The sequence below is a fragment of the Gadus macrocephalus genome, chromosome 19, assembly GCF_031168955.1.
Source record: "Gadus macrocephalus chromosome 19, ASM3116895v1".
Classification (NCBI taxonomy): domain Eukaryota; kingdom Metazoa; phylum Chordata; class Actinopteri; order Gadiformes; family Gadidae; genus Gadus; species Gadus macrocephalus.
This window is the reverse complement of record NC_082400.1, coordinates 16,868,047-16,891,849: the sequence shown is the minus strand read 5'-3', so window position 1 is coordinate 16,891,849 and position 23,803 is coordinate 16,868,047. Positions and strand designations below refer to the sequence as shown.

General features: G+C 47.5%; 1 protein-coding gene across 1 annotated transcript in view; it reads right to left on the bottom strand.

Annotated features, from left to right (window-relative positions):
* LOC132448058 (voltage-dependent calcium channel subunit alpha-2/delta-1-like) overlaps positions 1–23,803 on the bottom strand; it is a 68,443-nt gene that overhangs the window by 38,364 nt on the left and 6,276 nt on the right. The window contains 3 exon segments of the mRNA XM_060039121.1: positions 163–222; positions 12,721–12,837; positions 15,366–15,447. Of these exon segments, the coding sequence (XP_059895104.1) occupies positions 163–222; positions 12,721–12,837; positions 15,366–15,447 (259 nt within the window).

The following is a 23,803-nucleotide window of genomic DNA, read 5'->3' as shown; positions in this document are numbered from 1 at the left end:
CTGGAGCCATCATGGCTTTGTCTTAGTAATGAGATTTGCTATCCTATTATGATAATTACGTTGGATCGTGATTGACATTCGGCAGCACTTGTTCTATATTGTATGTAATCTAGCAAATGCTAATGGCTTTATAGCAGATCTGGCCCTGAGCCATCTCCTTACCGTATAATCATCCCTCCACTCGTGCTCCATCTGATATTTCTCTGCTTCTGAAGCCAGTCTCTAAAATAAATAAAGAAAATAGGGGAGAGAAAGAGAACAAGAGAGAGACGGAAAGAGGAAAACATTACAATTATTTCATCAAGGTTCAAAGATGAACTTTCGAAATCAAGTCAGGTTTATTATGTAACCAATAATTCAATCGGGCTGCTGTAAATGACATGCTAACTGTGTTAGCCAAACCCTTTTAGTTATTTTTTTCAAAAAGGCGTACAATCTGAATTGGGATCTACAAAATATAGGAAACTGAAGGAGGATCTTGTTTGGGAGCTACAATGGCAAAATGCATTCAGAAATCACCCAGAATTTCAGACCCTTAAAGACTCTTTCCCACATGTCATTTTATTTCGGCTCATTAATGTGCAAACTGATTTCCGTTATGAGAAGGATATACTGTATACATTTTTTGATTATTCATTTGACTAGGCAGCGGCGTGCTGGCCGGATATAGAAGAAGCACATTTGAGAGGGAAAACACCTCGGTTTTTTTTTCTCACCGGTTTAACATTGTAGGCTACAGTTGGCTTTAACACTAGTGAGCTAATATTAGCTTCCCGCTATGCTTCTTCATGTCCCAGATATGGTCCTAATGACTAGGTTAATGGGTTTATAACGAGGGGGGGTCCACGTGGTCCAGAAACACACTGTACTGTTGATTTCCCCTGGGAAACAGCAGAACACTCTCTCTGTACACGCGGCTTCTGCTCTACGGATTTCAGTCACAATCTCTGATCAGTAAATATCAAATGTATTCATTAAAGTATTTTTTTTATCAAATCACAAGATTCGGTTAACAAGAACAAAAGGAGTACACATTCCACACAAAACAACACAAGCAGTTTCACTTTATGAATATAAATATATAAACAAATCAATTCCGGTTAATGATTTCGAAATGAAACCCACAGAATTATTCTGCCAGATTGTCTTGCGAGCGCGCAGCGTCCCTGAAGACGAAGTAGACCACTATGCCAATTCTCTTAGACCCGCTAGCCTAATTATCTCACACCTCCTGTGAGGGACAGTTAACCAATCACAGCGCTCTGTTAATTGTCGCTTTTGCATTCATGTAAACTGCATGGAGATGTGATTGTCATTATGAGGAGCAGTCATGTTGATAAAGGACTTGGCTACAGGTGGTTTATATCGCAGTACAGAGTGTCTTTATTAAGGAGCTCCCACAATGAAATGTGCGAAATTAAGACAACCAACGTTATCCAACAGCGTTTCCGGTACCGCAGCATTCTCACTGGATGGTCCGATGTTGCAAGATTGCAAAGATTAATGATTGTGTTTTCGACATTTGTGGTGGCAGGGTTTGTGGTGGCAAGAGAAAGCATTCCCATATCAGAACAAAAGGCAGATGATAAAAAAGGAAAAGCTTTGGTGTGTGGTTGTAAATCCAGCCTAATTGGGGCGTCAGGGATCAGTCCCACTGTCCACGCTGTTCCCCTTCCTTAATAACTCTGGAGGTACACACACATTCTGACTGTCCTCATACAGGGTATCTGCAGGTTTCAGCATGTCAAATTTAAGACTTTTTTAATACCACCTTCAATGAAATTTAAGACCTAAAACACGCGATGGTGGGCGGTGGCAACAGACGAGAGCCAACTTCGGGAAAGGACGTCTTCCAGCCAACTGTCCTTGAATTCGCACCGACCCATTGTCACAGACTAGCTAGCAAGCACGCAGATAATCGTTTATATATGCAGCTAGCAAGAAAGAAGCCTCTCTACATGTCCTTCCTGACAAGTCCCACGAGGAAAATAAAAAAATATATAGTCCTCCCCCGACAAATTTAAGACCTAGAGTTACAGTATTTAAGACCAGCATAGGACATTTGTAACGAATTTAAGACTTTTTAAGGCCTTCAATTTAGAAACATGAATTTAAGACTTTTTAAGACTTTTTAAGGATGCGCGGACACCCTGTCATAACGCACGGCGACGCCAGGGGAATGGCAGAGTATCGGCTGAAGTGTTTGACTCCCAGCAGAAACGTGATGGGATCAAACCTCTGTCTGCTGCTCTCATTGGCAGGCATCCTCGCACAAGACGCCCCTGTTCAAACCTGCTCCCTAACGGCATGAACCTTCCACTGTAAGCAGCTTCAGACAAACACTCATCTGCTCACGTGACTAAATGGCAAAATCAGAACAAGGTATCGAGCCAGAGCGCTCATGGCCCTACACGACGACCAGACAAGGTGGAGCGAAGGAACAGTCAACGGCACTTGAGAAAATGTGCAAACAAGGTGACTTGTTTCATACTCTGATTGGATAATATCCCCGAGCGCCACTACACCATCCACGAGAGGACGTCTGTGCACATCGTCGGAGGTAGCCCGTCGATCACCGGGGCGATTAGGCTGATCTTGATGAAGCAACGAGACGATAGCGACAAGCATGCCTGGCCATCTGCCTCTTCACCCACACGGGGAAGACTTACGGATCATATGAACGAGATAAATCTGCTCCAATCGTTTCAGCTGCTTGATACGGTGACTCGTATTGAAACATGTCTGTCAATGTTGTCGTCGGCAGTGTGCGTTTAGTTTATTCTGGGTCAAACTTTTGTGCTAACACACACACACACACACACACACACACACACACACACACACACACACACACACACACACACACACACACACACACACACACACACACACACACACACACACATCCCTATTGGATTTCCCTGACATGGCGGAGGAAGCCTGATTAGTGGAGGAAGTTGCGCCAAAAGACAAACACACACCTCCACCTGCCGTCTAGTTGAGGGGGGGGGGGGGGGGTGGAGACGCGAGCAGCTGGCTGGCACCGCTTTAGTCGGATATCAGACTCCTGCTCCGTGAGGAGGGGGAGAGGGGGAGAGTCAGAGAGGAGGGGGGAGACACGCGGCAGTCGTGTGGGGGGGAGAGAGAGAGAGAGAGAGAGAGAGAGAGAGAGAGAGAGAGAGAGAGAGAGAGAGAGAGAGAGAGAGAGAGAGAGAGTAACAGAGAGAGAGAGACAGAGACAGAGAGAGTAACAGAGAGAGAGAGAGAGAGAGAGAGACAGAGAGACAGAGAGAGAGAGAGAGTAACAGAGAGAGAGAGAGACAGAGACAGAGACAGAGAGAGAGAGAGAGAGACAGACAGAGAGAGTGAGAGGGTGGCAAGGAGAGGGAGAGAGTGAGTGAGAAAAGGGGACAGAGAGAGAGACAGAGAGGGAGAAAGAGGGAGGCAGAAGAGGGAGAGTGGGAGCGTTAGAGAGAGTCTGTGTGAGCGTCTGTGTGAGCGTCTGCAGGGCGGGGGGACACATCTTCAAAAAATGCAAATGATCGAAAAAATGTATCAACGGGTTAATCAACAGCATCTTCTTGATCTTCTTTCTTGCATATATATCTATCGATATCTATATATATATAGATATATATACTGTATATATACACGTAGCACATCCACATCCATAGTCAGTTATCCGATGGCATGGAGTCCTAAATGGTGAAATAGTGGGCATCAAGCTGCTGACTTAAGCCCCCGTGGAGATCCTGGTCAAGGGGCTGTTCTGACAGCTCCTCTCTCCCCCGGCTCAGCGGGTTACCTGTGTGCCAGCTGGCCGGGCAGGACAGCTGCCAATTACTACTCTTGTACTCGCATGCACACAAACAAACACAACACGCAACACACACACACACACACACACACACACGCGGCTCTCTGTCACCACACTGCGGGGGAGAGCGAACGGACTGCGTGTCATCTCTGATTTCCGACACTGGTCTTCTCCGTCCCGTGGCTTAATAAGCCGGACCCCTGGGGCCGTTGGAGGTCAGGTTAACCGGCGGTGGTTTGATTCATCAAGGAGTGCGGCCGAGCCTAGCCTAACACTCACACAGCTACTGCAGCCTGGCTGGCCAGTGGGTGGAATGTGTAGGTGTGCGTGTGCGTGTGCGTGTGTGCGTGTGCGTGTGCGTGTGTGTACGGACGGTTGGATGTGTGAGCACCCGTGTGAGTTTGTGTGTCCTGGACATGTGTGTGTGTGTACGTGTGCATCCATTTTAGTTTGTGCGTGGTTTACACTTGCTTGTGTGCTAGTGTGTCTGTAACTGTGTATGTGTGTGTCTGTGTGTGCACCCTCAGTGGTGTGTAGTGTAGATGTGTGCTTGTGTCTGTGTGCCTGTGTGTGTGTGTGTAGGTGTGTGCTTGCCTGTGTCTGTATGCATGAAGCACTTACTAGAAGCATGGCAGAGTGAGTGGCTGAGTGGCTGAGTGGGTGGGGAGCTGTGGCTGTCAAATATTGTGATCCTGTTAACTTGTTTGTCTCTGGTCTGCGTATCGACGATGATGAGGAGAAGATAATTGGCAGAACTAAGAGCTGGACCAGAATGACATTCAAAGAAGGAACTGAATAACAAAATGTTAGTTTAGCGTTTGAGCACTTTGATTCTCTCGAGTATAACAACCCATTTCTGAGCGCCATTTTTAGATGTCATTGAATTGTGGGATAAAATGCTGCACTCCACCTGTGATCTGAATCTTCTAAATTCTCTCTTGGGAGAATGGAGTTAGTTTGCTTCATTCGAGACTAGACCATAGTTGCGTTCTAAGTCGCAAAAATAGGCAAACGCTCGCGAACGATTTGAAACATGTTCTGTTAAGGGTTTCAGATCAACACTATGTGTACTGGCCACCACAGAAATACACTAATCAAAACCCCCTCCTGAAAGAAAACCCAGTCATGCTAATTTGTTTTCTTTGGCTGATATCTCGGTGTCTGAACGGGCCACGGGGCGTGACTCCGGATGTGAGACGACTCTGTTTTTTAGGGGTGTACGACAACGATGTAGCTCGGAGTACAGGGCGGCGAGACAAACGGAAAACATGGCAGCCACGAGGACCATCCGCTGTGTGGACGGCTGGACGCAAACCTACAGGCGCCCCCACACGCATGCAAGGAAAGTGACGTCATTTTTAAATCCCTTCATCCATGCACATGTTATCGATGTGCCAAATTTGTTCCTTAATTCACATGACTTGTGAACTGGAAAGTTGTGAAGCGCATGTTTTACAAATGTGTTTTTACTTTTTGACAACCCCGCTGTTATTAAGGAAATTCTAGTTTCTCTCCTGGAAAACGTTTACACACACACCAGCACATTAAATTAAAATGTGATATTGTTCATATTTATATGCCATATGTTCAGAGCTACGTATACAATAATCCGATCAAGGCTGCTGCTACTGTACATGGGATATCATTTTCATGGGATATAATTGGGAGCCACGCAAACAAATGTTTTGGTCGGTGGTAAAATAATTATCGTGCCTGTGTGTGTGTGTGTGTGTGTGTGTGTGTGTGTGTGTGTGTGTGTGTGTGTGTGTGTGTGTGTGTGTGTGTGTGAATCTGTTTGCCTGACAAAATACCAGGAGGTGCTGAACTGGTTCACAAAAGCTGCTAGCGTTCTTATAAGCTCACCCAATGTTTTTAAAAAGTGCGTCACTTCGTATTGCATGCAAAGCCAATTGGAAGTAGAACATTATCACACTTATCGTATTATCATCATTCATCAAAAACCCTGATCCTGACAGAACACTGATTATACACGCGGTATCATTACACGGTTTGCTGTTAACACCGGAAGAAAGAGAAGGAATAAAAGCCGGAGTTGCCTTTGTGTTCTCCGAGCCAGTGAGTGAGTGAGGAAGTGTGCGTGCTGCTTTCTGACTGGCTAATGAGCCCTTGTGCCACCCATCTCAGATGAACCACTGCCAACCTAACACCAGTATCAGAGAACAACAAGGCTCCTCTAATAATAATAATTATCTCCCCCCTTCCCCCTTCCCACCCCCACATCTCCATAACACAACAACACCCATGTGCACGCCAGGCTTTCCCCCTTAGACTGATATCTAAACCTGACTGTGATTGCCTCATTAACGAGACGGCGTTAAGCGGGGAGTAGATCGAGTGTTATTTACCGGGGGTGAAGCGTGGATGAGAGAATGTAAAGTGATAAAAAAAAACTGAAATCCGTTTGTGATGACCACGTCGCCCGGCAACCACGGAGTCATGGCAACCTGCTGCAAGGAGGATCAATGCTCTGTGGGAATTGCCCATCCCTTCCCCCAGCACACACACACACACACACACACACACACACACACACACCACACACACACACACACACACACACACACACACACACACACACACACACACACACACACACACACACACACACACACACAAACCTCCACTTTACAATGCCATCAACTGAGGATTCTACGTTGGACGGGGCAGAGGCAATACGAAGATAAATCAATGGAATGGGTATTGGAGCCTCTGCTGTTCTTCTCTCCCAAAGTGACCGCAGCTGAGCCAGAGACGCTGCTGGAGATCCAAAGCCTTTCAGATCTGCTGCCAACGTGCTAATGCAATCCCCTGACCGTAATAACCCTCCCAGATCAATATTCCAAAACACAATGTTTGTTTTGCTGTCTAGTCTCTCCCTCTCTCCATCTCCCTCTCTCCATCTCCCTCTCTCCATCTCTCTCTCCCTCCCTCCCTCCCTCTGTAATGCCTCTGATGAGACAGACGTCGACATGGACCATTGTCGTTTTCTCTAGTCAGTCTGCTTCTTCAAATAGTATTAGGATGCACATCATCCAGCCCTCTCCCTCTCTCTCTCTTGCTTTCTTGCACACCCACACCCACACCCACACTTTGATGTACTTTCTTGATAACTTGACTTGTGATGTCAACTCTCTCGTGTTCGGCCGGCTCTGTCTGGGTCTCGGGGGGGGTGCCTTGGCAGTCGGCCATCTCGCTAAACATGGAGCCCCTTCCTTCATCAGTGGACGTCCTCAGGTCGGTCAGACCCCTCAGAGGATGGGAGGGACCCTGTTAACCGAGCGACCGCCAAATGCCTCGAGATGTCCTTTGAATAATTCACCAAATAAATCAAAGGTAACTGAATCATGGGGGCCGGATCGTGTCGTGCGGAGGGGAGTTGACTCCAGTGGATATTAAGTGCTTAATATAAAGACGCCCAACTCCTACCTGATGGACAGATAACATGTATTTAGGAACAGCATGTCATAAATAACTAATGAGCCAATGATAGTTTGGCCTACTGTAATAATAGGTTCAAGTGAAAGTGTATATAAAACAAATTGAACGCCAACTGGGTGGGGCTCTACTGTAGCTTATGGCCACAAACAAAGCAACCGAAACCAAACTCACAGCAGGGTGTCTACCACAGTGTGACACATTAGGTCCTAATATTGTTAGATTATATTGTCTGCTGGTGACTTCGGTATCACAAGTTTGTCGATTGCATACTGTGTGCATACTGTTGAAATAACACCAGAATAAAGGGTTGGAAAAACGTTGGTTACTATTCCATTGGGAGATGTGGACCACAAGAAGGCACATTATAGGAGGTGAATAACCATGAGGAGAGAGGGAGAGGGGAGGAGGAGGACACACACACACAGATATCAAAGAGAGTTACGATCCAAGGACCGGGGACGAGAGGCAGGTGCGATGTCACCGTGCGATGTCACCGTGTGCACCAGCCACACGGGGAGAAAACAAACACAAAAATGTGTGTGTGTGTGTGTGTGTGTGTGTGTGTGTGTGTGTGTGTGTGTGTGTGTGTGTGTGTGTGTGTGTGTGTGTGTGTGTGTGTGTGTGTGTGTGTGTGTGTGTGTGTGTGTGTGTGTGTGTGTGTGTGTGTGTGTGTGTGTGTGTGTGTGTGTGTGTACACACACCTGCTTGGGCGCCAAAGAGTCAGTACCAATCACACTGTCAACAAGTATATTAGAGCGATAGAGAGTGAAAGAGAGATACAGGGAGAAACAGATCGATAAATGAACAGGGTGATTTAAAAGAACGGGAGATGAAGTGAACAACAGATTAGTGGAGTAAAGTAAGTAAATCATAATCCTGCAGATGGATGTGTATCTGCACATAAGCAACAAAAGGAGGAGAGAGAGAGAGAGAGAGAGAGAGAGAGAGAGAGAGAGAGAGAGAGAGAGAGAGAGAGAGAGAGAGAGACAGAGACAGAGAGAGAGAGACAGAGACAGAGACAGAGACAGAGGACAGAGAGAGAGAGAGAGAGAGAGTCCCTGCGGTGTAGTTATAGTCACATATCTGCCATGGAGAGAGTCGGTGACAGAGAGAAGGTGGGGTTGGGGGGAGGACGGGTGAGAGAGGAGGGGTGAGGGTGCGTGGGCGGGGTTGGGGGGAGGACGGGTGAGAGAGGAGGGGGTGAGGGTGCGTGGGCGGGGTTTGGGGGAGGACGGGTGAGAGAGGAGGGGTGAGGGTGCGTGGGCGGGGTTGGGGGAGGACGGGTGAGAGAGGAGGGGTGAGGGTGTGTGGGCGGGGTTTGGGGGAGGACGGGTGAGAGAGGAGGGGTGAGGGTGTGTGGGCGGGGGTTGGGGGGGAGGACGGGTGAGAGAGGAGGGGTGAGGGTGTGTGGGCGGGGTTGGGGGGAGGACGGGTGAGAGAGGAGGGGTGAGGGTGCGTGGGCGGGGTTGGGGGGAGGACGGGTGAGAGAGGAGGGGTGAGGGTGTGTGGGCGGGGTTGGGGGGAGGACGGGTGAGAGAGGAGGGGGTGAGGGTGCGTGGGCGGGGTTGGGGGGAGGACGGGTGAGAGAGGAGGGGTGAGGGTGCGTGGGCGGGGTTGGGGGGAGGACGGGTGAGAGAGGAGGGGTGAGGGTGTGTGGGCGGGTTGGGGGAGGACGGGTGAGAGAGGAGGGGTGAGGGTGTGTGGGTGGGGTTGGGGGGGAGGAGGGGTGAGGGTGTGTGTGTCGTGGCAGCACACAGCAGCAGCTGGTGTCATCAGCCTGGACCGAGGCCCCAGACGACCGGGGGACGGTAACACTGTGCTACCGCGTGTGTGCGTGCGTGTGTGCGTGCGTGTGTGCGTGTGCGTGCGTGCGTGTGTCTATTAGTAAGGAATCAGGAGACAGGGAAAGACACTAATTAAGTGAGCAGGCTGAGTGAAGGAGAGAACCACGTACAAAGGAGAGATGAAGATGGGGCTGATTACATGTTGTCTTTACAAACGGTGGTGTGGACGGGGTATACCATGAGCAAACTTAATGTAGATATATTGTCTATGCATTATACTGCATCTCATTTTCAGTGTTTTTAATCTGGTGTGGTGTGCGTGTGCGTGTGCGTGTGCGTGTGTAGATGTGACATTGAGACAGAAAGCCCAAGATGGCAGCTGATTAAGTTAACGACTGCAGCCGTCTCCTCTAACCCAATTGTGTGCAACACAAACACACAAACAGACACACAATGACAACTCCCCCACCAAGACACACACAAACACAAACACACACACAAACAGACACACAATGACAACTCCCCCACCAAAGACACACACACACACAAACACACACACGACACACACACACACACACAATGACAACTCCCCACCAAAGACAACACACACACACACACAATGACAACTCCCCAACAAAGACAGACACACACAAACAGACAAAAACACACAAACACACAGATGCACATACACGAACACTAGAAAATCAATATGTAGCGAGGAAAGACAGGTTTGTTTCAAGGGACACACACACACACACACACACACACACCACACACACACACACACACACACACACACACACACACACACACACACACACACACACACACACACACACACACACACACACACACACACACACACACACACACACACACACACAAACAGCCAGGGACTCCAGCAAGGCACGGATCTTAAAGGATTGTGGCCGTCGCAAATGTCACATGACATGTAAGGCAGACCTCCTGCCCTGCCCAAGAGCAAGGCAAGGCCTCTCCAAACGGGACCGGTCCTGGTGCTACACCCAGGACCGGTCCTAGCCAGGACGGGTTCAGGACGGGTACAACCTGACCTGGGACCTCCCCACAGGGATGAAAAAGTACAACTGTTTTTCTGTTATCATTTCACAATGAACAAATGTGTGTTAAAGTGTGTGTGTGGTGTGTGTGTGTGTGTGTGTGTGTGTGTGTGTGTGTGTGTGTGTGTGTGTGTGTGTGTGTGTGTGTGTGTGTGTGTGTGTGTGTGTGTGTGTGTGTGTGGTGTGTGTGTGTGTGTGAGTTGGAGGGGGGGGGGTTGGAGTGTAAAAACCAGGGCTAGGCGTGGTGAATTGTTGGCTAGCCAACACGTGATGGAGAGGGACCAGCGGAGGCCTCTGCCTTATGGAGTGCTCCCCAGACGTGAGGAGGGGGGGGGGGGGGGGGGGAGTGTGTCTGGAGCACTTATCTGCCCGCTCCGCCCTCCCTCTCTCCTTCGCTCTAACGCGTCATCATCATCATCCACTTCTTACTCCATCACGGGCCACACACTCATCATACACACAGGTTGACCCGACGCACACACACACAGAACGCACACACACACACACACACAGGGCCATTAAGTATCCCTCTTTGATGATTACCTCATTCAGTGTAATACCCACCGTGTCCCACTTTAAATCACATCCTTAGAGAGAGGGGAGTCAACGAGGGGAGGAGAGAAGAGAAGACACAGAGAGAGAGAGAGAGAGAGAGAGAGAGAGAGAGAGAGGAGAGAGAGAGAGAGAGAGAGAGAGAGAGAGAGAGAGAGAGAGAGAGAGAGAGAGAGAGAGAGAGAGAGAGAGAGAGAGAGAGAGAGAGAGAGAGAGAGAGAGAGAGAGAGAGAGAGAGAGAGAGAGAGACAGAGAGACAGAGAGACAGAGAGACAGAGAGACAGAGAGACAGAGACAGAGAGAGACCTAGCCCACACAAGTCATCTTTGCTTCTGTAAACTAGAAGCAAGTGAACAAGGTCAGAACCAATGCAGTGAGGCTTGGGTCCCGGCCATAACCGATCCGTTTACTCTGTGCGGTCCCGTTCATCTCATCCAGTCACTCAGGGAATCCACAAATGACCACCGAACACACATTTACATAATATGACATAATCATAACGGTGCCCACAAATAACGCATATATTGTATACATCTGTTACCCGCCTCGCTTTCACTCCCTCGTAGCAGCGGGAGCAGCCTTCCCCGCCCCGGCTGCGCGTTCCCGACGAGGGGCGGGGGTGGGGGGCACCGCAGGGTGCAGAGCCAACGTGTGAACATCGGGACCGCTCTTTTCCACCAGCCCCCCGGCTGCCAAACGCCTCCTCGCCTTCCCTCCCAAGTAGGAAACCGGAATCCTGATCGTCGTATTCAATCACCCATTGGCAGAAACCAAAACCAAAACAACACACTGGGCCATGGTGACGTCTTCATTTACAGGAACGAAACAGGTAACTATGGTAACGTGACGTCAGGGGCACCATCCGATATTCCTCCGCACCGAGGAGTCGGATCGATGGAGAGTAGGAATGCCGGAAGAGCCCCCCCTTAACTGGGTTAGCCGGGCGCGCCGTCATAATCGATGGACTTTGCTTTGCCGTGTGTGTGTGTGTGTGTGTGTGTGTGTGTGTGTGTGTGTGTGTGTGTGTGTGTGTGTGTGTGTGTGTGTGTGTGTGTGTGTGTGTGTGTGTGTGTGTGTGTGTGTGTGTGTGTGTGTGTGTGTGTGTGTGTGTGAGTTTGTGGTTTGTAATCACCCTTAATTTCTTGATGTGCTAATGGAGCATGATTCTGAGAAATGTTGCCATGATGCCAGCAAACCTGGCTCAATAATGATATTTGATCTGTGAAGAAAATATTTTGTTTTGGAGCCCACTGAACTATAGATATAGACTAATTAATCACAGCTCGGCACTGAACAGACTTCAGAGGTTGCAGGTTAAACAAACAACAGACCAGTAATGGCAGAAGGCTTCCAGTATGGGCTGAAGTAATGCAACTGGAGTTGCTGTGATGAAATGAGGCAAGGCCGAGTACGGTCTGCACATTCTGAGGGTCAGGGCTGAGGCCTTCGACGATTCCCCATCCTGGAAAACCTCAACACAAAGCAATGGATGGCAGACCGCCCACGAGCATTCTGTCGCTCACAATAGAGACTGAACGAGATCGGCTTTCAATGACCCTGCGCTGTAGTTAATACAAAACGCTTCACCTCACAATGGAGGCTGAATGAGATGGGCTTTCCATGATCCTAGCCTGTGGTTAACTACACAAAACCCTTCACCATACCCAAAACATAAAAACATTTTTATGTTTACTTTTATGTCATTACGTGACATAGAAAGCAATAGCTTACCCTATTCTACGATTGTGCTTTAAATACAAAGGAAATGCGGTTCTATGGCAAAACCATAAGGCTGAATCCCAATAGACTATCCAAACTCTTTCCTTTAGAAAATATAGGAAAAATGTAACTGAGGTCCGTGGTGAAAATGTAAAAAAATGTAGGTTTGTTGGCTCCAATCAAAGAATCAATAACAAGCTTTAGATCACATGGCTTACAGCAAAATCAGATTTAAGCAAGACACATAAAACAACCACATGTCAATCAATGCCCAGCCCTTCTGATTGTAGCGCCTCGACAACGGATCTACCTTCAGCGCCTGGGAGCGCGTTAACAGCAGCTTCTCGATGTTCTCCGCTGCCTTGGCAACCAGATTGGTGGGGTTGTTGGACTCCACCTTGAAGCGATCTCTGTGGTTGTGGTAACTCTGCAGGGGGGGAATCAGGGACAGAAACACACAGGTCAGAGGTCAACCTCACAGGACTCCAACCCATGTCCGCAGAACACCAGTGTGTGGGCTTTAAATGTCCTTAAACCTGCTAAAAAATGACATGGTATAAAAAAAAAATACATGTCATACATGAAAAATAGAAACTTAAGAAATAGTGAATAAAATAAAAAAAAATGCTAAACATGTGCGGGTTAATCGAGTGGTTTTGGCGGTGGACGGAACGCATCCTTCACTGGGCGTCATGGTTTCATGAGGAAACCATCGTAAAGCTCCACCCTGTGTGTGCCTGCAGAGGGGAACTCTGGGTCAGCTTACGTAACCCGGACCACTGACTGTTGTGTTTACTCTTCTCTACGCTACGCCGCGGCCATAAGAAACACAAAAAGCCAATTATTTGGCGGCCCCAGGGCCCGGCAGGGCTGTCCGAGCTGTCAGGCGTCGGAGCGCAGAGCACTCGTGTGCACGTGGTCGGCAGCGGAGCTCACGAGCTCCGGGGTTGTGCCGCCACGTTTGGTTGCAGAGCGATGTTCAAAGCATGTTGTTGGTTATTCGGAGGACCCCCCATGACCTCAAGCAGCGCGCCCACTGAGCTCAGAGTCTGGGCTGGCGTCAGGCACATGTGTGTTGCCCGTTTTAACCCCAGGCTGAGAGCACTTGAGACGACCTCCTTTACTCGTAACTGATTTTCAGGGTTTGAATTGCTGTATGTGTGTTGTAACTGTGTGACTTTTGCTGCCTCTTTTGCGGCCTCTTGGACAGGACTCCCTTGAAAAATAGGTTTTTAATCTCAATGGGACTCTCCTGGTTAAATGAAGCTTACATAAAAATAAAAAAAATTGCATTTTAAAGGACAACCGTTTTGAGCGGGAAGAGGCCAAGTTACGGCTGTGCGCAAGGTTTTCTGTGGCATTGGACATACTATAGTGAAGACGATAAAGCTATAGTAAAGACAATAGTACGCAATGCATCTAATCTTGCCATCATAGGCACTTTATTAAATCTGTAGATTTAGAGGTATTATGGAAATGCAATGTCAATGGATCGTTCTTATCCAAACGTTTACATTTGTATTTGGGCGTTTGAAAGTAATATGCTGCTGCATGAGTATAAACTGCATCGAGAGGTATGAATACTGATCCTTGCATGCGTAGATCACATAAAAAGCGTTTCACGCTTCAAACCACTGTGCCCATGACAGTATTTTTAGGCGCGTCACATCAAAATGAGAGATGCGTTTCCTAATGTCGTATAATGACCTCTCTGTGATGGCTGAGTACCCGCATGTCTTGTGAGAAGACACAGGAAGGAGAGAACCAGGAACACATCACTCAGAACCCATATACGTCGGGAGCGTCTCATATTGCACTGCAGGGGTCCACCTCGGTGTGTGTGTGTGTGACACATGTCTAGGTGTCGGTCAGTCAGCGTGCGAGGGTAAGTCTGTGTCTGTGTCTGTGTCTGTGTCTGTGTCTGTGTGTGTGTGTGTGTGTGTGTGTGTGTGTGTGTGTGTGTGCACAGTTTGACACTAATATGTATAGGTTGTAATGGGAGGATGCTGCTGTACTGCAGACCACTGACTGGGCGCGGGCCGTGTTGAGGGATGGGCACAAGCAGTAGATACTACTCAGTAATAATGCAAATAATACTTAGTAGTAATGCAAAGGCAGTGAGTATTCAACCAGATTATGTCATGACGCAGGCAGGTCATATACACATACACATACACATACATATACACATACACATACACATATATACATACATACATACATACATATATATATATATATATATATATATATATATATTAGTGCTGTCAGTTAAACGCGTTATTAACGGCGTTAACGCAAACCAATTTTAACAGAGTTAATTTTTTTATCGCGCGATTAACGCAATTTATTTATTTATTTAAAACATTTTTCTTTTATTTGGCTCAAAACAAAGCAGCAGTAGCCTGACTGCTATGTTTGTATGTTCATCGTTTAATTGCACTATAGGCTTTTTTTTTGTATCGTCCTGCTTTGATCAGTATATGCCAATGTTGTTATCAATAAAAAAACATTTGCACAAGTCAAGCCGATGCACTTCTCCATGTTGATAAGAGCATTAAAATGAGAAAAATTAATGGGACAAAGAAATCAAGGGATATTTAGCATAGAAAAAAAATGCGATATCGTGAGTTAACTATGACGTTAATGCGATTAATTGCGATTAAATATTTTAATCGCTTGACAGCACTAATATATTTATACACAAATATATAAAAAAATAGACTCAATTGCAATGAATTATCCATGCCTTTGGGTTTGTTCAAGAACATGCAAGTGTACATGAACAAGTGAGTGAGTGAGTGAGTGAGTGAGTGAGTGAGTGAGTGAGTGAGTGAGTGAGTGAGTGAGTGAGTGAGTCAGAGAGACAGCACCAAACCAGCGAGAGAGGACGAGATATATATATATAGAAAGAGAGGCCGATATAGCAATGGAGGGAGAGATGATTATATTTACCTCTATTAGGCTGTCCATGCCGCTGGCTGCGTCCGTTAATGAGATCAGGTCCTTCTGCATCTGGTCCGCCCATTCTTTGATCCTGAGAAGAACAAACACACACATAATTGGATCAGCCAAACAACCAACTATTAATCTATATGCATAGCAATATAAATGACAACCTCAAAAGCATTACATAAATCTCTTTTTAATCGTATTTAAATTAAGTCAATCACTGTACCAAAGTATACGTTTTAACACAGCATTTGTTATCTGTGGTCTGTGATTTTAGTGCGTTTGTGTGCGTGTGCTCGTTTGTGTGTGTGCGTACGATTTCAACAACGTTAATAAATTAAAATGCTAAACTATTCTACTGTTCATGTAAGCTATATCCTTTAACCATCCTCTTAAAACACAACAACATCAGAGCGTCGCCTGTCTACACCCTCCTATACTCTCATCACATCACCCCCGAGCCAAACCTGGTCACTGCGGCCTATAAAATATAAATGACAAGTTCCATAAAAACTGAAATCCCTCCCCTACCACGGAGGGATTTCACCGCCCCAAGCCTCAGGACTGCCGCGGGGCACTTTGGCAAACCTGGCTATGTTGTCTTATTTCGAAAAAGTGTGTGTAATGTGAGGAAGGGGCACCAGGAATGGGTGACAGAACAGGCGATTGTGTATATTTAGCCTTCTTTTAAAAGGGGCCGATGCCTGGTGGCAGGCAGTGGTTATAGCGCTACCCACTGCCTGTGCGCAGTCAGCCCGTTTCCGCCCCACCACTTGCTCCCGTTTACCGGCATGCGAAGAAAAAACACACTCTTATAAATCACACACGAGTACACGCGCAAAGCTGAAGACACCGGGGTGCATAGGCTGACGTACGTCAGAGCCGTCAGCAGCGACCTCCGGGACGTTCTCAGCCGCTATGTTAATGCTAGCGCCTGAAGCCAGCTGGGTCAAGTTGAGGGCTAGGATGTTCTGTGTGTGTGTGTGTGTGTGTGTGTGTGTGTGTGTGTGTGTGTGTGTGTGTGTGTGTGTGTGTGTGTGTGGAGTTCAATGCTTGTCATTAGGTCAAAACGAGTCCATTGGTCCTTAAGGGTGGCGAGTTACAGCAACAGGTGTTCAATGAGAGAGAGGATTGGGTGTTGTGTGTGTGTGTGTGTGTGTGTGTGTGTGTGTGTGTGTGTGTGTGTGTGTGTGTGTGTGTGTGTGTGTGTGTGTGTGTGTGTGTGTGTGTGTGTGTGTGTGTGTGTGTGTGTGTGTGTGTTTTAAGTGAAATAGGCCGGGGATGTTTCTGCATGCCGTTCCTGCGTGTGTCAAATAGGGCTGACGGTTCCATGACACACAGGGATTTCATTTTTACAGCTTGATGATAGTCAACTCCTCCCTACACATGGGTGAAATACCTGTTACTCAATGAAAAACCTAACGTGTGTCACTTTATCACACAGTCGGATGTTAATTACATTACATAAAGGATGCAAGGGTTGCACGAGGTGTACATAATTGTTTCCCTCGTTAATTACGCGACCCTGATTGATCGGGCTGTCTGTAGGGAGGAGATGGGAGGAGGCGGCTTAGCTGGGGACAGGCGAGGAAGAACTGGACTGAACCGTGTGGAAGAGCTCTGAATGGCCTGTGGTAGCTTGAACCAAGTGTCATACTGACTACAACACACACACACACACACACACACACACACACACACACACACACACACACACACACACACACACACACACACACACACACACACACACACACACACACACACACACACACACACACTGGTGAACAATCAAAACATCTTTGTGAGAGAATGGAAACTTGGAACAAGGAGGTGGAAAAGTGAGATAACATTATGCCGTGTCCCGTCTCAGCACTGCTCCCTCCCTCCCTCCCTCCCTCCCTCCCTCCGTCCGTCTCTCTCTCTCCCCCCTTTCACTCAGGGGTCTCTCTCTCCGTTGCTCCTGTCTTTCTCTAGCACCCTCCATCTCTCTCTCTCCCCCCAACCCTCTACCCATACTGCTCTCTCTCCCTCCTTCACTCACTAACCAGCAGGGCTCAACTGGAAGGAAGGAAGGGAGCAAGGAAGGAAGGAAGGAAGGAAGAAAGGGAGCAGTTATGAAGCCCCCAAAAAGGGCTGGTGACCCGGGCAGAGGTTCTGAACGGCAGCAGCTTTCCAACAGCAAGCTGGGAATGAGTGGAGTCCAAATGAACCCTGTAGGCAACATCACTGCTTCATTTCTACTATTTATCTGGTATCCAAAGTGACCGAGTGGATTTGGTGATGTTGGACCTGAAGCTCAAAGATGAAACGTGGACAAACTGCGGTAATAGGGGTTCAAACCCAAAACCTTTAAAACCTCCCATAACTAGACTGTCCTAGTTCTCCGCCACTCGCTTTTCTGCTTTTAACTATCGGCATCATTCATACCAACTCAATGATGCGTTGTTTCGTTATGGAAGGTCAGCAGCTCAGATATTTCTCCAGCGTTGATTAAACATTGGTGGACTCAAAAGTTCAGACGTCCTAACGACACCTAATCAACAGGGGAGCAGATGAGGTTTCAGGGGATCTAGAACACGATATGAAAGAAAGTGTTCATCAAACATCCCCTTCCCAGAGCCTCCTAACATAGTCCTACTGGGCCGCTAAGTAGCGTGATCACAGTGGCTGCTGCTCTCGATGTACGAGTCATTCAGATCAGATGAGATCATATAAATAGAGGCTCTTGCTTGGATGACTATATGGATGTGTGGCCCACTCTCAGAACTATTCCCAGACTACACTGTACATCAGGCACATGGGACATCTCAATCCATGTGCATTCCCGTTTGGTCCCAGGCACTGGGCAGAAGATGCTGGGTCAGCCCCCCCATCCATCTCCAAATGCCCCCCAGGACAGCGGTCATGTGTGTGCCTGTGTATGGGTTTGACCTGAGGTTGAGCGGGTCAAAGGTCACCAGGACAGGTGTCGCTCATACGCTCAAACTCTTGAGGTAATAAAGTGACTGACCATTGTGTTTGTGTGTGTGTGTAGGGGTCAACATACGTTTTCCCAGGTCAGAGGTCACTAGAAAAGGCGTAGCTCCTAAGAACAACCTCTTAAGGTAATTACCGAAATATGACCCCAGTCTGACATTACATATGAATATTTAATGTGTTGTGTAGTGTGTTTGTGAAGGTCTGTTATATGCGCGCGTGCGTGTGTGTGCGTGTGCGTGTGTGTGTGTGTGTGGGAGGGTCATTCGGCAGTATAATACAAAGGTATGACCCATCATTTAGAGTGCTGGACCATATGACAAGGCATCGATTTACCAGGTGCATTATGGGCCGATCACGGCAGTGTGTCACACTAAGCACATCAACAAACGGAACAGGTCGCACATTAAGAGTTGTGCAAATAGAGCGGCCTGGACTCAAGTCCTGACACTTTCCATTGGTTTCAACGCCAATATAACTCTACTATATCTGGTGGTGATTATCTAGCCCTTTCAAAAAAGAAGATTCTTCTTAAGATTAAGAAGGGAACAAAAAGTGTTAGGCTCTTCATCTGTATATCAAACAAATCATAACCAACTGGACCTTTACAAGTAAAATATTATTGCTTGGCCTTTTCAGGCGTTGTCCCTCCTCTGTCCACATCCCAGCCGCCCAGAGTCCAAACCAGACCCAACGCTCTTCATATCAACTCGATACATCATCTGCTAATAACGCTCCTGTGCGCAGCTGTGTCTGCTCCTCCATCGAGCCACATCTTGATCTGGACGCTCGCCATAAATATGTTTAGATTTGACACGACCCATTTGTGCCTCAGCCAACCAACTAGAATGGTGAGGGGCTCAACAGACCAGAATATCAATGCTGTGTGTGTGACTTAACCAACGAGAAACACAATAGTGGGTGATTAAAAACAGACTGGTAGCAGACACTAAGAGGACTGCAGGCAGACCAACCGATGCGGATCAAATCCCTGAATAAATAAATAATAAATACAAGCTGAATCAGAAATCCAAAATGAGACCACTTTCTTTCTTTATTATCTGTAACATCCACCACTGCCCCCCCCCCCCCCCAGGCCAAGGTAAAGTGTGACATTAAAGGGAGATATTTCCTTTTCTCTTATCCCCGTTAGTGGATGTGCCCTTTATCGATGCTAAGCGGTCCAGGGTGTCCAGTGTTGTCAATGTATGGTTACTTCTATTTATTGGCCCTCAGGTATTGGTAAATGTTTACATTATAAATATGAGGCAATGGTATGAAACAGACCCGAATAGCCACACTGACACAGTGGAGACAATCTGCCCGTCATTGCCGAATAATGTTAGTACGATATTTTTGTAGCAGTGATTGTTCACTTTGCTTAAATTTTAACCATTTTTTAAAGCATTAACTCATTTTTGTTTGAATAGAAACAAGATGTGCAGGGACAGAGTAGGCTAATCCCCTTTCCCATCGATGAAGAGACAGGAAAATACCTGGGCCTCACGTCAACGAACAGAAATAGACGGAAAGCTCTGGAATATTGATCCAAGCGCATTTCAGCCGTGTCACAACAAGTGGAACCACCGAAACGTTCGGCCCTGCGTGCTAGCTCGCAACGCGCCGCGGTCGCTAGCACTCAGGATCGGACTCGACCAAGTGCTCCATAACAAACTCTCCGCTTTACACTTGAACACACTTCAAGTGTAAACATCCCCTATGCTCTGACACTCTGAGGACAGCCCGTGTGCCCACATTGAACCTCTTTATACCGCTAAAGCTGCCAGGGGAGTTAGCGTAGCAGGGAGACCGCCGCCAGAGCCCGTCGTCCTGTGAGCGTCTCCTTTCCGGTTAAACACCAAGAAGAAACTTCTGGAAGACACTTGGTTTCTCCCCGCTGCACTAATAGCTGTAATTGAAAGGCTTGTGATGTCTCAGGAGAAAGAGAGATGGAGGCATGGTCGGAGAGGAGGGCGGGAGGGCAGGAGGCGCAGAGACAAAGAGGGAGAGGGAGAAGACATGGGAGGGGAGGGGAGGGAGATAAGAGAGAGGGAGAGGAGGAGGGAGGGACGGGGAGAGGCAGAGAGAGGGAGAGATACAGAGAGAGAGGAAGGGCGGGATGGCGCTATTAAAAGGCGACAGACGAGACATGGAGGTTTGGCGCCCCGGAGGTAATTGCCCCACTTGAGGATAGCTGGAGGCTTCAGGAGTGACCGGGGGTCAAACAGCGGCTCTCTGTCCCTCCTCTGGCCTTTTATCTACATACCTAATGTCGTCATTCTTCATCTGTCCATCTTTTAATTGCCCCTCTTTTTAAACTGACATCTACATTTTATGGCAGGGGTTTTAGTATAACAGCTTTAATCTAAACCTTTTAATGTCAGCAACCTATATAAGAAATGATGTAGACTTGGACCCTTTCTTTCTCTCTAGCAAATAAAACAATAGGAATGATTACGGAGAGACAAATATATGCAGAAAAAAACACCTTTCACTTCCTTCTTATTCTCCAGCCTCCATCGTTGGCTGTGGACGGGCACTCTGGTGGATAAAGTGGCCATATCCTGCCCTGATTGAGCTCAATAACGCCATAATTGCGGGCTTTCGAGACATCTGATGTCTGTCTCATTATCCTCCACGGCGAGGACGATTGTGGACGATTCTTCCTGTGGAACAATTTTCGCCCTCAGCCGGGTATTTTCACACTGCCCCTGCTTGGCTCTGAAGAGCCTCATTATTGTGTCTCAGAGAGGGTATTTTGCCACTCACACACACTACATTGAGCGCTTATTCCGCCATGTTCATCACGCATTTGGACTTGTTTGAAATCGCTGACTCACTGTGGCCCGGCACAGTGTTAATGAGTCATGGTAACTGTGATATTTTGATGCTCTAGCAGCCAGACAGCAGGTGTAGGTTGTGGTAGGGTCCGTCGTATCAGTATCATCTGGGACTGTCTCAAAATCGAGTCAGCACACACATCTGTCACTGTAAAGAGCAGGGATGATAAGGTGAGCCACCTGTGGAAGCAAATCTACAAATCTTTGTAGTTTCCTTCAACAAACAAAACATTGAATGCTCAACAAAGCATCAGAAACCCTCACAATAATTAATCGGTGGCCACAATTTCAAATTGACTGTTTAGAGAAATGTCGAAATCTGAAAAACTGTGATCTACTTTTCAGGTCCATGCAGACGTTCAATTCCTATTGGCTTGAAGACAAGTCCAAGCGATCGACTGGTCATTCAATTGCCATGGCATAATAATTCATGTGCGGTCCATGAACAACCACATCAAGCACTCTTTTCACCTCCAGGATTGCACCTCTACGGCCAACTCTGACCACTTCCAAATACTCTGATGCAACACTGCTACCCTCAGCCTGAGCCTGATCCCAACACTGTTCACACTTTTGTGAACGTCCCTGGCCAAGAGGGGATCCGGGCCACACATCCCATCTGCCTTAAGCCGTCAATACAAGATGATAGCGGGCAAACAGACAGGAGTTCAGCGCTTTCAATCCGTAAAACACGCATCTAGTTTTGTACGTAAAGAAAGCTGTGTCTTAGAACATCAAACAGAGCTGTAATCTGTAAACTAAGCTAGGGTAGCATCGACGCTAGGTCGGGGTTGAAACACTCAACTCCCCAGGGAAGGGGTGGCACACAACAGAGCTCATCTTGTTGTGGTGTTGAATGCTTTTAGCGGAGAGTTCGACCTGGCACCCAGCGGACTGCATCACTGCAGCCTGACCAACGGCCACTCGGCCGTATCGACCGTCTGACGTCGCAGGTGCCTGCACATATTTATCTAGCTGTGAATATAATTGGCGTTGAAGCTGCAGGTGTGGAGAGATTTCGGCAATCCCACTCTGGCAACATGATGCGGTTGTGTGCGTGCGTGTGTGTGCGCATCATCGCCCACTTCTGAATGACAACACAAACAAACAGCAATTAGTGAGGATACTCGACAAACATTTGAGTCGCTCTCGTGAGTGGAACTTGGGGTTTTGACGTCTCGCTCTGCAGCGGCTGCTTCTGACCCTGTTCTCGTCTTCAGTAGAGGCTCATCTCTCATCGTCAGTGAGCAACATCTCCCCATCTAGAAGATGCAATGCAAGGCAATCGTTCTCTGTGGATATGTGTAAGCTATTGTGTGTATCGTTCGAATATGTTTTCTTAGTACGAATACGTTTTATTTGAACTACGCAAACACGAGTGATGGCCCCGACTCGAGGCAGGGAAACACAACAGGTGCGCATATTCACGCAATCAGCCATGTGAGAAAGGACGAGGTGGTGTTATTGTTGAGTGGGTGTTATGGTAACAGAGCCAGACCCCCCCGCTCTGCTCCTTTAGCTCTGGTAGCAGTTATTTTTGCCATGTGTTTAAACCATAACTGTGATATAGTAATTGAATTTGAACATTTACTCTGATTCGTTTTTCGCCCAGATCCAAGAAAAAGAAAAGTTTGTGTGATATGCAATGTGATGTGATATAGTGGTGTGACCCCGTCCTGTTAATGCACACACACACACACACACACACACACACACACACACACACACACACACACACACACACACACACACACACACACACACACACACACACACACACACACACACACACACACACACACACACCAACAGTTGATTAGTGTGGTATAAATAGATAAGCCAACCCTGAGGCCAAAATAACCAATTAACGCCAATCTTGACACACACAAGCAGCCACAGAACTCACCCTGTCATGTCCATCTCATGACGGTGAGTGAAACACAGGCTGAGAGAGGAGGCCAAGGGAAGGCCACTCCTCTAGACATAGCTCCAAACTATTGGATTTTCCTACTCAAGGCAATGAAAAGAGAAGCCACATTGGTTAATGAATGAATAAGACCATTCAACATTCTACGATTTAAATTATTGTTTGCTTTAATTAATTGTTCAAAATGCTTTCTTTCAAATATAAACTGTCAAATGCAACTACAATTCAAGCGCAATTAGTGAGTCAATCCATCCTACAAACATCCCTTCACAGCTTAGAGAGCCGATGGGAGAGCTGGTCTTGCTTGTGATTGTGTGCCACGCTCCTGCTGGGGACGGAGGCTGGGTGGAGGTGGGAGGAGATGCATCTGACTTCCAGCGCACAACTGCAAGACCCTGTTGTAGTGTTGGTGTTGAGGTGTGCGGCGGTGGGCTGAGGGGGACTTTCAACACCTTGTGCATCACGTGTTCCCCGTCCATCGTAGCGAACGGGAGCAATGATTGAATGAATGCAAAATATTTTAGACGTTCAGCAGAATTAACGTTAACGTTCCGCCAAATAAAAAGCGAATGAGAGCTTCAAACAAACGGCCTCTCCCGTTCATTTACACGACCGCCGCTCTGCCGCGACACATACAGATGTGCTTCCTGCACTGGAAAGGGAACACACACACACACACACCAAACAGCTGTTAG